This window comes from Eubalaena glacialis, chromosome 6, assembly GCF_028564815.1.
Source record: "Eubalaena glacialis isolate mEubGla1 chromosome 6, mEubGla1.1.hap2.+ XY, whole genome shotgun sequence".
NCBI lineage: Eukaryota > Metazoa > Chordata > Mammalia > Artiodactyla > Balaenidae > Eubalaena > Eubalaena glacialis.
This window is the reverse complement of record NC_083721.1, coordinates 14,893,127-14,915,976: the sequence shown is the minus strand read 5'-3', so window position 1 is coordinate 14,915,976 and position 22,850 is coordinate 14,893,127. Positions and strand designations below refer to the sequence as shown.

The following is a 22,850-nucleotide window of genomic DNA, read 5'->3' as shown; positions in this document are numbered from 1 at the left end:
TGGCAGTTTTAAGTTGAGATGAATTTTAAGTTACGATGAGTTTTAAGTTGAGAAAAACTGGAATTTAAAAAATTGTAATGTTAGGAAATAGGTCTATAGTCCTGTAATCACAGTGCAAGTTAAAAACAATACAGAACACAAAAAGATTTGGTAAACTGAAGCAAGAGCATCAAATATCTGAATTCTGCAAAACAAAGTTAATTTTTTCAGTTATAAGTTGGAACTAGATATAATGTGGCAATAGATGGGGATTTTCTTTTTCTACCCAAATTTATCTCAAATTAATCCTTGTTCCAGAGACTACTAGAAGATTTACCAATTATATGTTCCCCTCTTCTCCCTGCACACATGATTGTTTTGGATCTAACAGCCTTTCTTGTGGTTATATAAGACCAAGGAACAGAGTTCTATGCATAGCTAAAGTGGAATGCAACTCCTACGGCCATCTTGGAAGTCACATCCTAAAGAGTAAGGTCTCTGTCAGCTAATTTCTAAATGACTGCATGAAGGAAGGCTTCCCTGCTGACCTCTTCCCTTGCCCAGTATTGTTGGAGAAGCAAGGATGTGTTTAGACCATTACATATTTGGGGTCTTATTTGTTACACCAAAAACCTACTCTAAATAGTAGAGTCCCTCTGAGGCTAAATTTACTATTACCTGAAGGATCCTAATATGAAACCCCAAATGTAGCCATATACTGCATTGACACTGTGAGAGTCACCAAGTCACATTGCTCCATATACTTTAGTATTTTTTCATAGATGCTTTTTAATGAATCATTTTTTTTAACCTGTGGACAATTTCAATATTCTCCATAATTAATCCAGAATACAAAAATTGTCAATGTTGCATAAAACAGTTGACATAACCCAGAGGAATAACTAGACATAAAATAAGGTACATATAATCACACATGAAAAGCATAATATGTATGCCAAGCCATACTTTAATTAGCAAGAAAATAGAGGAAATTCATTACATCCAGGTCAAGAACAACAAACTTTTTTTTTTTTAATGAAAGTAATTGATAAGAACTTCTAAAGCCAAGAAAAGTCTTGTTAAGGAGATTTAGTATAGAATCACAAGAGATAACATAACCCAGGTAGAATAAAAAGAACCATTGATATGAAGCTGAATGAGCTCTCAAAGATAGTAGGCATGAAGTGTTTCCAGCTATTCATGTTGATCTTTAATAAGGATACTGACAGTCTATCAAGGAAGAGGAGTATGGTTAAAATCACTGTATGTATAGTTTATGGGTCTGTAGTAGTCAGGCATGTATCTAAGAGGTTGGCATCTATAGGGCAGGTATCTCAGGGCTTGACAATCATAGGAAAGGTAGTTCCTGGGTTGACGGCCATAGGTCAGGTAGGTCAGGGGTTGGAGGCCATAGGTCGGGTAGGTCAGTGGTTGAGAGCCAAAGGACTGGTAACTTAGAAGATGGCAGCTCAAAGGTTGCCTACAAGATGCTGGCTGACAGGAACTGGAAACATGGGCTGTGATAGGAAAAAAGCTAGTTTCTTGATGGGATCTGGACACATCAGAAACAATTGGAGAACATCCAGGAGGGCTACAGGCACTGCTCTCACAGCTGGTTGGTAGGCAGGTCATGGGTTTGCCTCAAGGCTCATGGCAGTTGTCATGGAGTGTGTTGCTGCCCAGGCTGCTATGAGGAGAGGAGGGGGCATCTCCACAACTCACCTCAATGGAGCAGAGAGCACTGCGTGAGGCAACAGGAACATGGTAGAAATTCCCAAGGAAGTGAGAGCTGTAGTTTCTGGAGCATCCATTGTTGCGAGACATAGTGGAGTTAGAAGGTCAGGCCTTACTTAAATTGCAAAGAACAGGTTGCTGAAGTGTGGTTGTTTGTTGGACCTATTGTTTATCTTGGCTGCTGGGTGTTTTTTCCTTCTATAGCCCATCCTCCTGCTCATATTTCAGAGCCATTTCTATGGAATCTCATTAGAGTATTTTTTTTTTTAAGTTTTTTTTTTTTTTTTTTTTTTTTAATATTTTATTTATTTATTTATTTATTTATGGCTGTGCTGGGTCTTCGCTTCCGTGCGAGGGCCCTCTCCAGCTGCGGCAAGCGGGGGCCACGCCCCACCGCGGTGCGCGGGCCGCCCACCACCGCGGCCTCTCCCGTTGCGGAGCACAGGCTCCAGACGCGCAGGCTCAGTAATTGTGGCCCACGGGCCCAGTCGCTCCGCGGCACGCGGGATCCCCCCAGACCAGGGCGCGAACCCGCGTCCCCTGCATTGGCAGGCAGACTCCCAACCACTGCGCCACCAGGAAAGCCCTAGAGTATTTTTTAATGTCTATCAAGCAGTCCTCCCACGAACTTATAAAATGTGTTTTACCTATATCACATCCTTCAGATTCCTTATCATTCCAAAATCAATCTGTCTTCCTTGCCCAATCTCTCTTGTAGTACAGGTCAATTGCTTCTTTAGGAATCATATTTGCTCATAAGTCTTGACAATCCCTTGAAGTTGCTGTTAAAACCCCACGAATGGAGCTGCATAATGGGGAAAAACCATTTATGGCCACTTTTTTTTCATAAAATGAAAATATATACATCTAAATACTTAATAAGATTAATAATGTATTTTTAGAAGTGATACATGTTGAAAATTCTTAGTTTGGGAATTGAAACTCACTTTGGATTCTTTGGAGACACAACCTAAATTCAAAACCTAATTCATTTTTCTGAGAAACTTGGCATGAATGTCATATTCAGGTGTATCTTTCCCAGTGAAGAATGATGACCTGGGAAGCTTCGACTATCTTTGTTAAGATCCACACCTAAAGAGACTATATGTCACTGTTCTTTCGTTATCATAAAACTGAAGGTGTTAGCACACATATTTTTATAGTTGCTATACAAAAAAAAAGGACATATATCTTTGGATGTTTAAGTGAATTTCAGCATACTATTGCACATATAGAGTGTTTATATTTGTAACCTCTTTCCATATTACTATTTTTCAGTGAGTATCTTCCACATATATATAATTCATGTTTTTGAAATAATTAATATTTTGGAAATAATTCATATTTTCTTATTACTTAACTAAGAAAGAGAATCTAAATTATGATTGAGTTGTTTTCTAAAGCTTTATTCATCTGTTGATTATTTGGAATCAGAATGTATTTATATGTGGAAAGAAAATGGAAATTTCTACACTAGTCTGCTAAAAAGAAAAATGTTTCACTAATAATAAATAACTCAATACAGACCACGTTATTCAGATAAGTGGACTTTTATGAGTTCCTTGAAGAGTTTCATTTAGGGAGACTACTTATATCATTGTGTCTCTGGAAACATGTTTTGGTGGGAAAATAATAAATCTTCTATAGAGTAGTATTCTTGCTCTGAGTTGTCAATATGGGGATCATCGTTCTGAATGGCGAAGCAACAAGAGCTGGCATGTGTAGTCGGAGTGAACAGAGCCAGACTTGTGACCGACACTATCTAGTTATAATAGTGTAGCATGTAACTTTCCTGAGCTTTACTTTTCTCAAATGTAAAATGGACCTATTAAACACAATCTCACTAGTATCTTTCAGGATTTAATGAAAAAAAAAGGAGTACGTGAAAGACCCCAAGCATTGTCCACCTCACACAACCTGAATGAAGTGGGTTTGAAGTTACTCTGACTGAGTCGTGAGGCACAGCTGTCATGGTCAAGGTGGATTTGACTGAGGCAACTTCTTAGACTGCTGACCAATGCTGGCTTTTTAAGCTACAGCTTGTGGAGAAGGCATACTTTTTCCTTAAGAAGAGAGGCATTCCTCAGTCAAGAACACACAAATAGCTGAACTCTCCTACTAGAAGCTCTAAAATCTCTCATGGCTCATTTATGCGAATTTAGTAATTAGATGATCCATTTCCCCATTTACGACATGAAGAAACTTCCACACTGGCATTGAGTACACAGTTACTCCTGTGTAGGTATATTCGAAGTCACATTTATATGGAATCTCTATAATATTGGCAGCACTATAAACATATTTTATGATCTTTGGATAAACTGAAAATGGAGCGAGTCAGGCTGTAATTCTCTCTGCTGAGTAGGGGAGTATCTGCCATAACTAACAACATACTCCACCTTCCTTGCGTTTATGTTTAAGGAATTTTTTTTTTTTTAAAGATAAGCCAACTGACCATTTAATCTATAAATGGGTACCACAGGCAACATATCTTTTCTAATTCTGGAACATGATGTTCTCTAATGATATGTGACCCTCAAACCAGTTAAGTTCCCAGATACACACAAAAGTTTGAGTGTTTCCATGATGAATGCCGCATCGCGGATTTATCCTTTAAATATATCAACAGACTACAATGGAATTGTGCTGTTGGGTTATTGGATTGAGGATATTCTGAATTATTATTCTCCACCATTAAATACCCCTGGCACAACTAATTGGACTTCATTGTAAATAAGGAATATCTTTTCTTTTTGTTATTCAGTTAGTGCACAAGTCTATATTTAGTGAGGTAAATAGCGCTGACTTATCTCCAATATAATATATTTACAAGTTCCTAATGTAGATAAAATGTCACAAGTAACAAAGAAATCAGAAATATTGTTATTTCTCCCCTGAGGCCAAATATAACAAAATAAAACAAAACAAAAAACACTATTCATAATCTATTCAACTGCCTTCTAAAATGGATTTACGTACAAGAAGGTCAATCTGTTATTTTGAGCACATTGATTAGCCTAGATGTGCAAGTTTGGGAATAAGATTCGGAGGGGGCGGAACTTGTTTTCATTAGAGATTAAAATTTTGTAGTTCTCAGAATCAATTCAAATAAGAATGAAATGGGGAAACCAGAGCAGAGGAGCTGGTATGGGAAGGGGATATGATGTATATAATGTTAAATGACCCACCATTTGACCTATCTTCCCAGTAATATTATTCGTTTATTTCTTTTGGAAAGTAGAGAAGGGCTGTGTATAGTTTCTGGGTGGATAATTAGTGAACTAGTGACAACAGGAGCAGTAAGCAGCAGGGCTACAATCCCCAGGGAATTGTAGAAAGAGCAGGATGGTACAGGATTTTCATAGGTTATGGAAATGGCAAGGATTAGAGTCAATTATAGCCACTTGTGAGAGATGACAAAATTCTATACTTTACTATGGCTCTATCTGTATTTCATGTTATGAATTTGTAAAGGTAAGAGAGATCCCAATATATCACCCTGTTTTTTCATTTTATTCAGTATTTTTTCTCTGTGTTTCATTCTGGATAGTTTCTATTGCCATGTCTTGAAATACATTAATGGTTTCTTTGATAGTGTCTAATCTGTTAATGTATTTTCTACCTCAGGTATTATAGTTTTCATCTCCATTTTATTTCTATCTTTCATTTCTCTATTTAATAAGAATGATCTTTCCTCTAGCTTCTGAAATATATGGAATACAGGTATACCAACCGTTTTAATGTCCTTGTCTAAAAATTCTAGCATCTGGATCATGTGTGGGTTAGTTTTGATTGACTGATTTTTCTCCTTTACTATAGGTCTTATTTTCCTGCTTCTTTGAATGCCTGGTAATTTTTGATTGGATGCCAGATATTACGATTTCACTTTCTGTGAGTTGCATATTTTTGTATTATTATAAATACTCTTGAGCTTTGTTCTGGGCCAGAGTTAAGTTATGTGGAAACAGTTTCATCTTTTTGGATCTTGCTTTTAAGCACGTGAGACTAAAGCATGGTTTAATGTAAGGCTACTTTTGCCCTAGCACTACGGGAAAACCCCTCTGAGTTCTTTACCAGTTTTCTACTATGTCTGGTATGAGGACAAACTATTCACAGCCTTCTGTGAGCTCTGAATATTTCTCCATCAGTTCTTTCAGGTGGAAGAGTTTGGCAGTTTAGTGCAGTTTTCTCACGTGCATGTACTGATGAGTAAGGTTCTGAGTAAGGCTTTGGTGGACCTGGTGCCGATCTCTGGAAATCTCTTTCTGTTCAACTCTCTCCTCTCTGTCATTCATTCTCTCCTTATGCACTTCTTTGCCTATCTTCCTGTGTCCTGAAAATCCATGTTTCAAATATGTTGCCCAGTACTATGATTACTTCAAGTGGAAGAATAAATCCTGTCCCTGTTATTACATCTTGGTTGGTAGCAAAAGTCCAAACCACCTCTTTTGAACCTCTGCTTTCATATAGATAAACATCTAATAAACACACTAAAAAAAAAAAATCAATTTACCTTCTTTTTGAATATATTTACATATAGATCTCATACTTTGTAACCTATTATAGTGATATTCTTTTTATGTAAAAATCTTATTTATGTCTAACAATCACCATTCCTGTTTAATTTTAAGCCATTCTTTTCCCACATATGGTCATTTTGAGCATAAAGAACAATTTCTCAGGATACCTTTCATGAAAAAAAAAAAAAAACCTCAGGTTCCCCCTTTAGACTAAAGTCCCACTTCTTTAACTTTTATCCACGGAATGGAGATTATACACACACACACACACACACACACACACACACATATATTCACTCTTAAGCAGTTTCTTTTCTTTTGTTTTTCAAGTAAAACAAGTAGCAATACTCTGTCAAGGGTCCCTTGAATCTGAAAGGAATGTAGCTTTTCAGCTAACAAATATTTAATTCCCTGTTAATACAAAACAGAATGATATTGCCATTGTAAGTATCTATATATTCATTATGTGATCATTTATGTTCTTGAAATTTTTTCTCTTCTTTTTCATAACAGTTTCTATTTAATATATCAAACATGATATAATATCAGGCATCAAAAACTGGTAAGCAGTTTGATATAAGCATAAGTTTATTCTTAGGAATACCTTGATGAAGCTTACCTAAGCAACACCTCTCTAAGACCAAATACCCAATGAGCCTGCAAAGTTAAAACATAACATGCTCATGTGGAATATACATATATCCCCCAAAGGTAATATACAAGATGGACTTGGTGCATTTTCTCATGCCAGAAAGTAAAAAATTCTCAAAAACAAAGGTAAAAACTAAACAATTATGAGGATAGGTCAAAGAGACACAGGAGCCAACTGAAAGAACTCTTAATAATCAATACTGGAACAATTCAAACAACAAACTAAATAATATAATATTAGATTATATTCCAAAGTATAAAATACATAACCATGTGTCCACACTGATATAAATAAATCATTACAAATAGGGAAGAGTTAAGAAATCTCCTATGTGGAAGGATTCCAAATAATGTATGTAAATGTTTCTCTCTTGAAGAAGTGGAACATCACGTCCACTTAAGTAAGAACTACACACAGTGACTTCCTTTCAAAGAGCACAGTTATGGACAAAGAGGAAAAACAAATACTTTACAGCAGAGCATCCTGACAAACACTCCCTCTGCCAAGCAATCAAGGTTGATATCAATAATGATGTCATGTTGATTGTATGTACTCTTGATACGGAACTTGACTTCTGTGGTGTTTCTCCTTAAAACCCATAAACCCAGTCTAATCCTGAGAAAAGTATCGGGCAAATTCAAATTGAGGACATTCTACAATGTTCTGAGCAGTCCTCCTCAGAATTCTCAAAGGAATCAAAAACAAGAAAAATTTGAGAGACCATCACAGCCAAGAGTAGCCTAAGGAGACATGATGACTAAATATAATGTGACATCCTGAATGGGAACCAGGAACATAAAAAGGATTTTAGGTAAAACTAAGGAAGTCTGAACAGAGTATGGATTTTATATCATAATGATAAGTTCATTAATTGTGACAAATGCAAGTACCATTGCAAATACCATTGTTATTAAACTTGGTGTGGGAAACTAGGTGTGGAGTATATAGAACTCTCTGTATCACCTTTATAACTTTTCTGTAAATCTGAAACAATTCTAAAATAAAATATCTATTTAAAATGCAAACTACAAGCTAAATTATTTACTACTCAAAAATTAAAGAGATTTGTTTATTTCATGTCTTCATCAGTTTATACCACAGGCTATTGGGATTTAACTTCTTTTTTCAAATAAGCTACTATTTAATAACTTACATTTTGGTACCATTCAGGTATCATTCTAAAACACTTTATCCTATTTATCTCTTTTAATTTTTGTAGCAGCTTTATGAGGCAGGAAGATTTGATTTCCTCATCAAAAGATAAATTTTAAAATCACTCAAGGGACTTCTTGGTGGTCTAGTGGTTAAGAATATGGCTTCCAATGCAGGGAACGTGGGTTTGAGCCCTGGTTGGGGAACTAAGATCCCTCATGCCATGGGACAACTAAGCCCATGCACTCTAGAGCCCGCTTGCCGCAACTAGAGAGACTGTGTGCCACACCGAAGATCTCACGTGCCAAAACTAAAGACCCGACACAGCCAGATAAATAAATCAATAAATTAAATATTTTTAAAAATCTACACAATGTATCCATGTCACAGAATTATTAAGAAGAGGAGCTGAGTCTATAAGCCAGCTCTTGTGACATCTCCCCCATCATGAAAATGTTTGTTTTGGTTTTTTTTTCCTTTGATTACAGTCAAAGACAAAAAAAAATATGTTACTATACCATTTTTGGATGCTAAGTAGCACCATTGTAGCCTGAAAAATCAATAATTATAATATACTTTCCTAAGTGAATCCCCCATGTATAATCTACCAACCCTCTACTAATAAGAACAGGACAATTGATTATAGCTTTTCTTATAGTTTATTTCTCAGGAAATGAAGCAAATCCAATGGTCTCCATGGTGAAAATCCTTTTTATTAAGTTTCCAACATACCACCATACAGTATCCAAGCAAAGAAGAATTTAACACTTGTGACAATTTAGTGGCTCTATTTGTGATGAATAGACAGTAGATGTAAATGCACCATTGGTAGATATATCTCAATGTCTTCATGAGTTTTGGAAGCTATTACTTCAAAAAACACATGGTTTTCTGCTTTTTAGCTGATTATAGAAAACCAATACATTACTGGAAAGCCTAAATGAGACTCTTGTGACATTATTCTGTACCAATTCATGTGACTAATTTACCAGTACTACTGAAAAAACACTGAGAACAATTGAACCATCTATACACAATATGTTTACTCCTCTGTCAAATTGTATTTCTATTTAAACTCCCAGAGTGCACACTTTTCAGTAATTGGTACAGTTAATATTTTTAAAATATCATTTTGAAAATAACTTTAGCATATTCTTCTCAGTTGCAGAAGAGTTGATGGAATTCCAACACACACTGATTCATTATGAGGGACTTACACATACATTTTACTCAACAATCACTGACCGCTCTTCCACACCTACACGGCTCCCACCATGTGTACTTAGCAGGTTTTATGTTTTTAATTATAGTGGCTGCTTGAAGACTAAACAACAAGATTGCACAAGTTTAATTACCTGACATCCTTGAGAGCCATGATAAGGTAGAATAAACTCCAATTACTGTCCTCCTCACTGGTAGCCTGGGAGTCACCACTGAATGAGGTTTACTCCCTTCTAGTCCTATGCCCATGAGAGCCTCAGAATCAGGGCCTGAGAGTGGTTTTAATCAGAGTAGTTTATAAATGATAAAATTTAAAAAAAAAAACCTTAGGATACCAACATCCAGAAGGATCCAAAGAAACTGTTACAACATGGTACTTGGCACAGTTTTGAAATTTAATAAATACTTGCTTAATGAATCAATGAAGAAGTCAAAAATCACTCAGGTTACATTTGCCATTCTTTATCAAGTGGACAGAGCCCTCTCATTAATTAAAAATACCATAAATTCACTATAATAAACTAATGAATGTTAACAAAAGCCTTATTTACAGCACCTGAAAAAACATATTTACTGGGAGTTAAAGCAACTATTTTCTCACATTCTGGAAGACATGTGAACAAAAAACAAGTTAAAGACTGTGCTGTCCAGGAACATCTTGAAACAACTAGTATAAAAAAATCTATCTATCTATCTATCTATCTATCTATCTATCTATCTATCTATCATCTATCTATCATCTATCTCTACCTATTTTCCTATCTATCTGTCTTTGGAACATTTCTGTAAGAAGTGATAGATGGAGAGACATTTTTAGCAAGAAATCCCAATCATAATATTGATTGTGCTTAACCAAACTTACTGGAAGATAAATAATACCAGGTGCTCCAGAGCGGACACAAGCATCAGAAATTACCAGATTCATAGATCAGAGGTCTAAAGAGACTGGACAATAAGCCTAGTGCTTGAACACTGCTATGTACCTAGTCAATGACTGCAACAACAGGAGTCATAGACCAAAGGAAAGCCACAACCAGACATATACTTGAAGGGCTAGAAGACAAAGAAGAGGTAGGTGAGGCAGTGGCAGCTGTTAACCTTGGGAAGTTTGGGCATCGGGTGTAGGTTGGTGGGTGGCCTGTACTGGACACACAGGAAGCAGCAGGAGCAAAGTCAGTTTCTGTAGGTCTAGAAACATGGCAGTCAGCGGAACGGTATCAAGAGATTTCACAGTTGCTGGGCCCATATTTGGCTGGTTGGCAGCTGGTTGGCTCACCACAGGGCTCTGGGCAGTAGTCCAGGAGCCAGGTTGACAGCTACTGATTAAGCAGAGGGCACCTCCACAGATCACTCTTCCAGAGCAGAGAACAACAGATAAGAAAAAAAGAGTATAGCAATGACTCCCAAAAGAGCAAGGTTATCATTTCCAGAGCGGCAGTTATTGAAAGACATGAAGTTAACAGACTGAGTTTCAGAAGAGTTATAGGAATTTCCTCAAATGTGATTGTCTCCTTCTAAGTAAAATTTCTATATACCCCTACTGCTTTCCAGCAGTTCCATACACATACTTATTTCTTGTCTTGCTCAGATTTTTTACTTGATAGCATTTTATTAGTAGTTGTTCAGATGCCAGTGAAAATACCCTCTAACCTTCTCATAAAGTTTTACTTGTATTTTCAAACACTCCTGTCCCAGATATTACCCTCATTCTGATTACTTCCAGCAAAGTGTGAGGGTTATAAATAGCTGACGTGGAATTCCTTATCCAGGATATGGTGCAAGAAGGGAGGGAGAACATAGTAAGTGTTCTTATCCATAAACTGTGGGTACAAACAACAAAGAATAGGCTAGTGGCTCCCGAAGCAAGAATGACTTCTCATCCTTGAAGTTTTCACAATTCTGGTTGTCAGCAAAATGAGAAAAATATACACAATGTGATGGAATTTTGTAAATTAAACTCTCTAAAATAAACTGTTGCACTTATTCTAAAATTATATCCAGATTATATCCACATGTAAATCCCCCTATTTAAAAAATCTGGCATGTAAAATTCAAATTAATTGGAATACTCACTGCCTGAGGTAAAGATTTTTCCAAAACCCTGAAAGATTTTGCAAATATTTTCGTAGATCTCCATGACAACTGGTGAATTCACGAAGATTTGTTTGGAGGCTGCTCATCTTTCTGCTTTACTCCTGTTTAGTTTATTATTTCATAAAAATAGTCTAACTTACATCACACTATATTTTTTTTAATAAATTTATTTATTTTATTTATTTATTTTTGGCTGTGTTGGGTCTTCGTTGCTGTGCGCCGGCTTTCTCTAGTTGCGGCGAGCAGGGGCTTCTCTTCATTGCGGTGCGCGGGTTTCTCATTGCGGTGGCTTCTCTTGTTGCAGAACACGGGCTCTAGGTGCGCGGGCTCAGTAGTTGCGGCTCACTGACTCTAGAGCACAAGTTCAGTAGTTGTGGCGCACGGGGCTTAGTTGCTCCGCGGCATGTGGGATCTTCCCGGACCAGAACTCGAACCCATGTCCCCTGCATTGGCAGGCGGATTCTTAACCACTGTGCCACCAGGGAAGTCCCCACACTATATTTTAAAGGCTTTTGATACATGTTTCTAAACTCACACTTCTAATACAATGAGTATCTGATTCACCAAAACCTCAGTACCATTGGAATTGCTACCATTATTTATTTTTGCAAATTTGATATGGAAAATAACATTTAATTATTAATCTAATATGCATTTTTAGATGACTGGTGAGATTTCCTATTTTGGTATATTTAATTATTTGTTCACCTTCCTAGTTTTTCGATCTTGATTGTTAATTTTACTATCATTTGTTAAGCATATTTCATAACATGAGATCTTATTCTAAGAACCCAGAAAAAACATAAGCATCTAGAAAGGATAGTTTAGATTGTTTATTGCTAAACAAAACTTTGCTTTGAAAATATGGTGAGCTTTTAGGGAAAAAAATAAAGCAGATTCTTGGACTTATCAGTTAGAGGCTTATATTCAGAGAGGTGTAATTGGACCCAAGAACCTGATTTACCTTGCAGATGTGTCTACAAAGCCTGGTCAGGGATCCACTGGACAAGAAAATTCCCTAGGCATCCACCAATTCTCAAAGTCACTGATTAGCTGTGCTTACGTAAAATAAAAACAATCTCATTGCATTCCAGAGGTTCTTAAGACAGAAACTCTTTTCCATTGAAAAGCGTCCATTGCCAGTGAAAGCTTTCATGCAACTTTCTGCAAATTTTATCTTTTTCGGAAAATACTCCCCAACACCAAACACATATCAAATTTCTTTGACATTTGGTGGATAGTTTGCCGAGTAACACAGCAGATTTAAGCTTTATTTGAGTTTTGCTTCCAGATGCCAAAGCATTCACGTGGTAACTAAACTTCCTGTTTAGACAGAGAAGATTCAGTAGTAAAGGCACCCAAGCAAATGAATTGTGGTCAGCACATAGAATAGTGTCCTTCATATAATAACAACTCAAAGATTGAGTTGATTGAATACATGATGTTGAATGAATGCATTTGGAGATACAATTTGAAGCAAAGATATGAAGTTGTATTTCATCAACATAGTTTCAGATTCTATCTCTGGGCAACCTTTTTTTTCCCTTTCAAGCCCCCCCATCTTTGTCTATCTTCTTTTCCACCCTCTCCCCACACCACTAGAAAGAAAACAGAAGCACTGTGTGTACTGCACTGCTTCAACCTAATAATAAATAAAGTAAGAGAGAATAGGGTTTTCTACAAGAAACAAGACATTAAGTATGTTTTAAAATATAGCAGTCTTTTCACCCTGCAATCGAGAAAGTTCTGTAATCAATTCATAAATTTGTATTATAGATATATCTTGCAGGCCATCATCACCTCCAGAGATGCAGCTCGTGCTGACTTGACGATACCAGATATTTATCAACCAATAAGAATGCCATAAAGAAAATGGAAAGTACGCTTCTGTTTTAATGGAGAATGAGGGCTCATCAATACAACTGCTGTTAACACAAACAGGAACAGGCAATGTGTTATGTGTGAGCCACATAATATTTCTTTGTGTAGTCTTTCTTTTCTACTGTGTAGTTAGATCTGACAATGGTCTATTTATATTCAGAAACAAAGGTGGTTTGTACTCACATATGGAATTTTAAAAAAATAGAAAGGTAGAGAAGCAGCAAAATATTTTTTTTTGTCCTCTCAATTTGCCTCTGAAACCATTGACCTTAAGTGCATAGGTAAAGTTAAATTGTTCCTCTGAAGGTTCTATGCAAGATGCCTTATTAAGTAAACTCAATTTCTTTGTCATAGAAATAAAAGGATTTTAACAGTTTTCAAGAAAGCTCTGGTTTGAATTCAGAAGAAAACCTAGTCTATGGTCGATTCTGCTCACTTAAATATATCCTATAGTGCAATCCCTATAACCCTTCCTTTAATTTCTAAATAATTGCCAAAAGATGCAAATATTCAAAGAATAAAATATATTATTTTGAGATTTTTTTTCCAGAGAATAGTAATGTGTCTTTATTTTAGATGAGAATATAAGACAATTGTAGAGGAAATACAAAGCTAAGACACCTGTGATCCAGTACTCACTGTGAGTTAAGAAACTTTATAGGTTCATGTCTAAAATGAGCTGACTAAAGTCGAACAAATGCTTCAAAAATGATAACTGAGACTTGTGCATATGGAAGTATGAGCTCCTATGATTTAATTTTCTATTGCTCTAAATTTTCATGTGGGCCTATTTCATAGGATCATTTGAATGTAACAATTTCTGTTCAAAAAATACATTACGTTTTGCTAAGTAATTTGACATACACATTGTGATAGAGCTGGTCAGCGTGGCTGTAATTAAGAAAGCAAAACATCATGTGTTCAATATCACATTCGTTCACAGGTAAATTTTTAAATGCTTGGCACTATCGTATGTTCTGCAATAAGGCATTAAATAATGATATGGTGCTTATTATTAAATTCACATTTAGATGAATTTACATGGGACTTTAAGAAATTTTCTGAGTTAAGATTAAATTGTTTGAGGGACCACAGAGTTTAATGATCCTAAGATTAGCTTAAATTACTATATAAAGTTTGTTTGGATTACTTTTCTAATACTGAAAAATTCTAGCATCTGATTGACAGATCTATATACCAAATGTCCAATTTGCAGCATTGCTTCTCTGGATTCAAGTGAGGGACCTTTACCAAAGTGACATGTTTGACACTATGCTGTCTATACAGAAGTGCTGTTCTTCATCCACCCTTGTTGGAATATGAACTTGGAAGATTTTCTGTAAGTTCATCCTACAGCCTCTCACTAGCAGCATGTTTTACATGTGACAATTATGTAGGTTCCTCATGGGCAGTAAACTGTCTTCTCATGACATCCTGGAGGCCCAGATGTCACGCAAAGGGCACTCACCCACTTGGAAAAAGTCACTATTTTCCACAATATGAAAATGTTAGAGTATGCATAGGACATAGATGCTTTCACTACCCACAGGATTTTTCCTAATTAATCCTATTTTAAAAGACCATTGCTAGATACTTCAGAGTACCAATAACCTCATGTATTTTGTAAGTAGATTTTTAGTTTTCATTTTTAGATATTTCCCAGCACAAGCTAGATAAGTAGGAGGTAAAACAACCTGCTTTCCTCTCAATGTACAACCTAAAATTTGAGAATCTATATACACAACCAAAAATAGAAAAATGATCATGGTGAACGTATTAGCAATAATGACATAAGAAATGACAAAAGAGTGCATTAAAATATGCTGAGCAATTTTCTATACAAAAAAGTAATGCACACAGTAAAAAGAAGCAGAAATATCCAAATAATTTGAAAGAAGAAAAGTCCTTGGACGTTGAAAAATGTTAAGCAAATATTTAAGCGCCGTCAGAAAAGTTACAGAATTAAGAATGTTTTCTTTTAAATATTTGTTTTGAAGCTTACAATTAGGGTTACTTTCACATCTCAGTATACACTTTTTGTGATTCGTTAACCTTCAAAAGATGAGCAAGGTGTTTGTTAAGATATTGGTTAAGTAGCTTTCTACGGAAGGTCAATAACCAAATTTGGAAGATACTGGACATTGCAAGGGAAAAATAACTACATTTCCTTACTTGGCTAGGAAGGGCACTTCCATATCTTGTAATATAATATCAAATTTGCTATGCTTCTTGTTTCTATTGGTTTGAGAGTTATACACATTATATATTCTCTGTCACATAATAGCTACAAAGGAGCTATCTGAAAGTTCAAACTCTGCTGTTCTATTTTTATTCATCTGGTGAAACAAATGCATGAATAGAAGTAATAGATGATGTTAAAACATCTAGAGGAGAATACTGTTGCTTATCCCTGCATGGCTGCTGACATTTCACAAAGCAAAAATTCTTACTGAACTTCCTGCTTCTCCTCCTCAGTGGTGTGTACCCTACAAAATCTTAGGTCAACCTAGAGTTACTCCAATGAAACAATTAGATTAATGACTGATTAACAAATACTAATATTTATGGTTGCAAATTATTTTTAAAGATTGTCTTCCTGGAAATGGAAGCAACCTAAATGTCCATTGAGAGATGAATGGATAAAGAAGATGTAGTACATATATACAATGGAATATTACTTAGTCATAAAAAAGAATGAAATAATGCCATTTGCAGCAACATGGATGGACCTTGAGATTGTCATACTGAGTGAAGTAAGTCAGACAGAGAAAGACAAATATATGTTATCACTTATATGTGGAATCTAAAAAAATGGTACAAATAAACTTATTTACAAAACAGAAAGAGTCACAGATGTAGAAAACAAACTTATGGTTACCAAGGGGGAAAAGGGGAAGGATAAACTGGGAGATTGGGATTGACATATACACACTACTATATATAAAATAGATAACTAATAATAGATAGATAGATAGATAGATATAGTATATATATATACTATATATAAAATAGATAACTAATAATAGGTAACTAATAAGGACCTACTATATAGCACAGGGAACTCTACTAAATACTCTGTAAAGACCTGTATGGGAAAATAATCTAAAAAAAGAGGATATATGTACATGTATAACTGATTCACTTTGCTGTACAGCAGAAACTAACACAACATGGCAAATCAACTATACTCCAATAAAAATTAATTTTAAAAAAAGATCGTCTTGTGAGAGAATCAGTCTTTCTTATGTAATATGAAGATCTTTGAGTCTTACTGTCTCAGCAAGATGCTATGATTCATGATAAGTATAGATGAAATATTCATCTCTAATTGGATGCCCATCTGGCTGTGTTTACCCTGTTTTTGGAAAACAACGAATGCTTGTTAGATACATTTTAAACATACCTGAGAGATTTGATGGCCCTGTTGTTGGCAAAAGTGTCTAATACATTGAATATATTGGTCAATTCTGGTACTACTCTCAAATCACTCACTACCCTCCATTCACACCAGCCTCTTGTTCTGAATACCCTCCAAGTTTGTGCTTTTGATCTTGTTCTCCCTGCCTAGAACACACCTGCTTCAGTTTATCACAGGATGCTCTCCTAATCCTTCTAGTTACAATTCATATGTCATTCTTTAAAAGACAAAATGTCTCTGACTTTGCTGAAAGTAGCTGCCCCCCCCATTTATAATACCATTTCACTCCCTTTATACTACCTTATACACTCTAATAGTACCATATCTTTATCAGTGTTTACTCTTATTTTCTGTTACTCCCCCAGATAATGTGTAACCTCCATAAAGGAAGGGATAGTATCTGTCTTGTTTATCACTGCATCTCCATCACCCTTTACAGAAGTTGGCATGTAATAGAAATTCCTTATTATTTACTGAACGATTATGCACACTGAAATAACTTCAAATGATGCAAATGTATTAATCAAATGATACACTGAAATATTGAGTTGTAAATCTGAAACAGTTATTTTATTTAAATAGATTTTTTCAATCATTTCAGGGACTATATATTAAAAAAACAAAGCAAGAGACTGGTTTAATAATTTAAATGATGAAGGGAACAATGATTAAGTAGTCATGCTATTGTGTACATTTCTTTTGGATCAATTAATAATAAGGAAAATTAAAGAGATTATTTCTCCACTGTTCATCCTTTCTTTATGAGGAGCTGAGCTTCTGACATATGTAATTTCCTTCAGCTCTCTGACGGTTTCAGAAAAACTCACTGATTTTCAAGTTGTTCAACTTTTTCTTGTTTTAGACAGAAGGGATGACTTCTAAGCTCTTTACATGTTGGAGCTGAAACTGGAAGTCCGTACATTCCTTAAGAGTCACCCCCAATGGCTTCACCTTCTCTAATTTTTAGAAAATGTTCCTAAGAAAAATTATGTCTCAGTGGAGAAGAAAGAAACTACTCTCTATATTGAGAAGTGATTATTCAGAATTAAGCTTTGAGTAAAGATTCAGATTCCAAAATCTCAGCTCAAAATATCTGAACAATCTGTTAGACTAACCCTACATTTTTTTCCTTATGTGTGCTGCTTTAAAGCCTAACCTAATTATTATTCAAGTGTAAATATTTAATTTTCTTCAGTCTATCTTAGGCAAGATAAGGAAAAGATGATTCTGTCTGATTTTGAACTCCAGGGACAATGTTTCATGATTGGTTATGATAGAGACCTAAAGTGCTGTCTTGATTAGAGTTCATTAAAGAAGGGCAATATATTATTTGAGTTCATGGTTTGACAGAAGGAAGGCAATCCTCTGATATCCAGTTTAAAGACAACTATACCCAGAGGGTTAATCACAATCAACACATTGGTGCTTAGATGTTAATAAAGAATTTTTAATTTTTTGTAGAAAAAAGAGCTTAAATACCTATCCTCCACTTATTTTAGCCAGAGGAAATATATCTATGAAGCTAGAAGTCAATAAATATCAGCTAATATCAATATATTGATCTGGAATTAGTTGGCTAAAGTAAACAAAATTTTGTACTGTAATCATAATGTAGTTTACTAGAGAAACATATGCTTTGAGAAAACTTGGAAATAAATCTCAGATCAGTAATTTACAATCTGTGTGATCTTGGCTAAATTAGGAACAATTATCACTACCTTGCCAGATATTAAAGTAATTAAATAAGAAACATGACCCACAGCTGGCAACACAAAATTATCACATGTGGGCTAATGTATAACTATCAGCAAGTCCTATCTAGTCATGGAATATTGGATATAAAATTTCCCTTAATTATCCAGCTCTTAGAATTTTGAACTATGGGGAGATGAGAAGTGAATATTTGTCTCCACCCACACAAAATAAAACTCCAAATGGAAAAAAAATACAACATGTAGAATTTCTCATCAGTACTATCCTAAATCTAAATACCACTTTCCCTAGATTTCACTACTATCTGACCCAAAACATAATTTATTTAAACTCAAATCAACAAACCTTTACAGAAAGTCTAGTCATATATTGACCAACAGGAACCTTCAAAGATCTCAAATTCTGGAGAAGAGTTCAGAAATACAAATAAAACAATGAAAAATTAAGCATGACATTGATGTAAGAATAGACAAATAGTGAATAGAACAGAATAAAGAGTCTAGATATTGACACACCCATATATAGATACTTGATTTATGTACCAAGGGCATTGAACTGCAGTAGAAAATGGAGCAAGTTTTTAGGAGATGGTGCTGGATCAACTGCAATTTTGGCCCATAGGACACACACACACACAAACACACATCAATTTCACATTGATGGTATATTTAAATGTTGAAAGGAAAACAAAAACATTTTCTAAAGTTATCATACAGTATTTTCATTAATTTTCTTAATAAGGACAAAAAAGTACTAACCATAAATAAAAGATTGATAAATTGGACTAACTTAAAATAAGGAACTTGTTCCAGTCTAAAGGCATGATTAAGTGAAAAGGCAGGCAGTGATATGGGAGAAGATATTAAATATATATATCTCCAACAAAGACCTAATATATGGACTACATAAAAAACTCTTCGCATCCTAAAAACAGACAACCAACTAAAATCATGAGCTAAGGACCTGAATATCTACTACACACACACACACACACACACACACACACACACACACAAATAATATTCAAATGGCCAGAAGCATTTTAAAAATGTCTCAACCTGATGAATCATCAGAGAAATTCAAAATAAAACCACTATTTGTTATAACTACATACTCACTAGAATGGCTAAACTTAAAAGAACTAACAATTATAAATATGGATGAGGATGTAAAGCAACTGGAATTCTTATGCTTTTGAGAGTAGAAATCAATATTGGTATAACTACAGGCCATAACTTTGTCATGGTATAAAATAAAGCTGAGCAGGCACGTTTCATACAATTTGTCAACTTTACTCCTAAATATATTACCCAATAGAAATATCTCCATTTGTATATCAAAAGATATGTACAAGAATAAAAGAGTATTTTATACATTATTTCTAACAGATCCAAGCTTGAAACAGCCCTTCTGACCAGCAAAGGCAGAATGAATAAATACATTTTGGTGTTTTGGTACCTTGAATATTATACATAAAGGAAAATAAACAGACTACTGGTATGTTTAATAGCATGGAAGGATCACATAAACACAATATTTAATAACGAAGCCCAAGACAAATTGATAGATACTATATAATTTCATTTTAAAGTTCAAAAACAGGCAAAACTAATATACGGGTTAGAGGTCAGAATAAAGGCTACATCTGTGAAGTAACGATTTGTGTACAAATTCATATGTATGTCACATTTCAACTAAAATCTCATTTAAAATTATTTTAAAAAATAATCAGTCCAACAAGATCAGCAATAGAAATATGTCTGAGATAAAAGGAAAGCTAAGTCAAGGTGTGATTTACTCATTAGGGTAAGGGGCAAGGAGAGGGCCTGGGAAAAGCTTCAAAAAATAAAGGGTACAGATGTCACAAACTCAAAATATCTAGGAGAGCCAGGCAAGTAAGGGAAAATAATGAACTAGAATGGGTTTTGAAACAGTAGCATGAACCTAGTGGTAAGAGAAACCAACATTCAGCTTCCATGTCAGAAGATCCATAAGTAGAGATGGGTTCCGAGAACCAGAGGCACATGCCTTCTCTAAAGGGAACAACAACTAGTTAACATCTAGAGAACATTGTCTTTCTTGCACACTGACAAAGTTTCTAAATATTACAGTTCCTCAAAAAAGGTGAACATTCATGCCTTTACACTTTAGTTTTATTTTATTTATTTATTTATTAAAATTCTATTTCTGTTTGCTGATAAAGCAGCACTTTTTTTGGTTTTGTTTGTTTATTTATTTATTTATTTTTGGCTATGTCCCACGGCATGCGGGATCTTAGTTCCCTGACCAGGGATTGAACCTGCACCCCCTGCACTGGAAGCACAGAGTCTTCACCACTGGACCACCAGGGAAGTCCCTTACTTTATTTTTTGAAATATATACCCCTACACATTTTATGTTGAATGAGGAAAAAATTGTACCTTTAATACAGATATGTCCCATAGTGTGTGACTTCTGGTAAATACTGAGATAGTTCAAGTTTGTCTTATTCACTTCTGTATCTCTTGTGCCTGTCACAGGATGGCTTGGGATGTAGTAAGTAAGTAATAAAAATTTTACTGAATAAATTAACAGTTTAATAAAGTTGGGCTGTGTTTTTAAAAGTGACTATGAGTCTTCAGGATAGATAGATCAGAAGTTCATCCTGGTCTTGATGATGACATGCAAAAGGGTGGATGCTTATAAAAAGCAGCATGTTTCGGGAACTATGTGTAAGTAGAATCATAGGAACTTAGAATTTGCAATACTGAGAAGATGAAACCAAAGAAGTGGGAGAGAGAAAGACAATGAAAAAAAAAAAAAAGATGTCATGATAAGGGGTCTGTATTTTCATTTTATAGGAATAGATCATAAGAAGCCATCAAAGACTTAAGCAAGAGTGAAATATGATTCAGTTTGCAATCAGAAAGGACATTCTGGTGGAAGTATGTTCACTGGAAGAGAAAGATAAGGAGATCATTCCTAATCTTGCCTTTTCAATATAACTTCCACCAAGGGCTTTTTGGGTCACTTAAGTATGTAGGATCAGAGATATCAGAGATCTATAAATCAGCCTGAGGAATAAAACATCAGGCTATTCCCCTACTGTGAGATAAAAACATATAGTTGAGTGTACCATGTCTTAGTTACTTCTGCAGGGAGTTGAGGTTGGCCATGTGTGTGTTAAAATAATGAAAGACAAACTGAAGAACCAGATTCTTAGTTCTGACTTAAACTCATTTATTACAACCCAAACTGGATAAATTCTTCCCACACCTAAGCGACACTGAATAGCATTCTAAACCAAATAATTTTATGGCAAGGAGAGATGAAAGAAAAGATAAAAATGTGAAAGGAACAGCTTTCATTAGATCAGGCACAGGAAAATCAAGAAAAAGCAGTCACTACATACTAGGAACAAAGAAGCAAAAGTCCATGGAGTTTAAATTTTTGTCTTGGGTCTTCAGCGTGATTATTAGCTGGAATAAGGAAGTTACAGGCCTCCCCAGGCAGAGCAAGATGGATGGCAAGTGCTAAACACATGTGTCAGAGGCTGGCATCCACTGAAGAGAGGACACAGAGGTCTGAGGCTGCTGGACACAATGCCAAAAGAATTATCCCAAAGGAGAGGAAGGGTAGAGTGAACAAGGAGATGATATGAAATGAGGGCAGGTGTGGAGTAATTGAAGACATGAAGCAAATATACAGAATCTCTATTGGGAAGTAGAGGAGGGCAAATCAAGTGTTTGGAAAATTCTCTGTGGGCAAAAGAGAGTTATTGACATTTTTGAGTAAGAGTCATATGATGAAATTAATTTTAGGAGTATTAACTCTAAACATAGTATTCAAGCTAAAGAGAAGACACTAGAGATAGGAGTCAAGATGGCAGTAAGAAATGTATGTATTCACCAAAGGGGAACACACCCAACTTGAGTGATGATGGGGATAATAGAAAGGGTAAATGTATAAAAAGACAATTTCGGTGGATCAAGGGAGAAAAGCATTACAGTGGGTAATGCTGTCGGGATGAGGACCACCAGGCAAATAACCCAAGGGGCGGCATCCATAAGTGAGGAGGTTCAGGGGTTGGCAGCTGCTAGACACATAGCTCAGAGGTCTATAACATACTGGGAAGCAGGATCCAGAGATGTAAGAAGAAGCAGGAATAAAACTGGTGCCTTGGCAGGGTCTGGGCACATAGCAACCAGAGGAAGGGCAGCTGGAAGTTTCACAGTTGCTGGGCTCGCAGTTGGCCGGCTGGCAGCTGGTAGGTTCACTGCAGGTCTCTTGGCCATTGTTCAGGAGCCAGGTATGGTTTTGACAGCTGCTGGGCAAGCAGAGAACATCCCCACCACTCACATTCATAGAGCAGAGGGCAATGGAGGAGGGAGGAGGAACATGATGGGCATTTCTGAGGGATCCCAAGCTGTAGTTTCCAGAGCAGTAGTTGTGACAAGGCACAGTGAGATTTCAAGAGCAGGTAGTGGTTGATTTGAAAGAAGTGAGT

At 35.6% G+C, this 22,850-nt stretch overlaps 1 protein-coding gene across 1 annotated transcript; it reads right to left on the bottom strand.

Moving 5' to 3' along the window:
- Positions 1–10,351: 10,351 nt before the first annotated feature.
- LOC133092925 (keratin-associated protein 26-1-like) lies at positions 10,352–22,798 on the bottom strand (the record flags this gene model as incomplete). The annotated part of the gene is made up of 3 exons (XM_061192701.1): positions 10,352–10,610; positions 21,841–22,054; positions 22,351–22,798. Coding segments are annotated over 3 exons (921 nt in total), but the record flags the coding sequence as incomplete, so codon positions are not given.
- Positions 22,799–22,850: the final 52 nt, after the last annotated feature.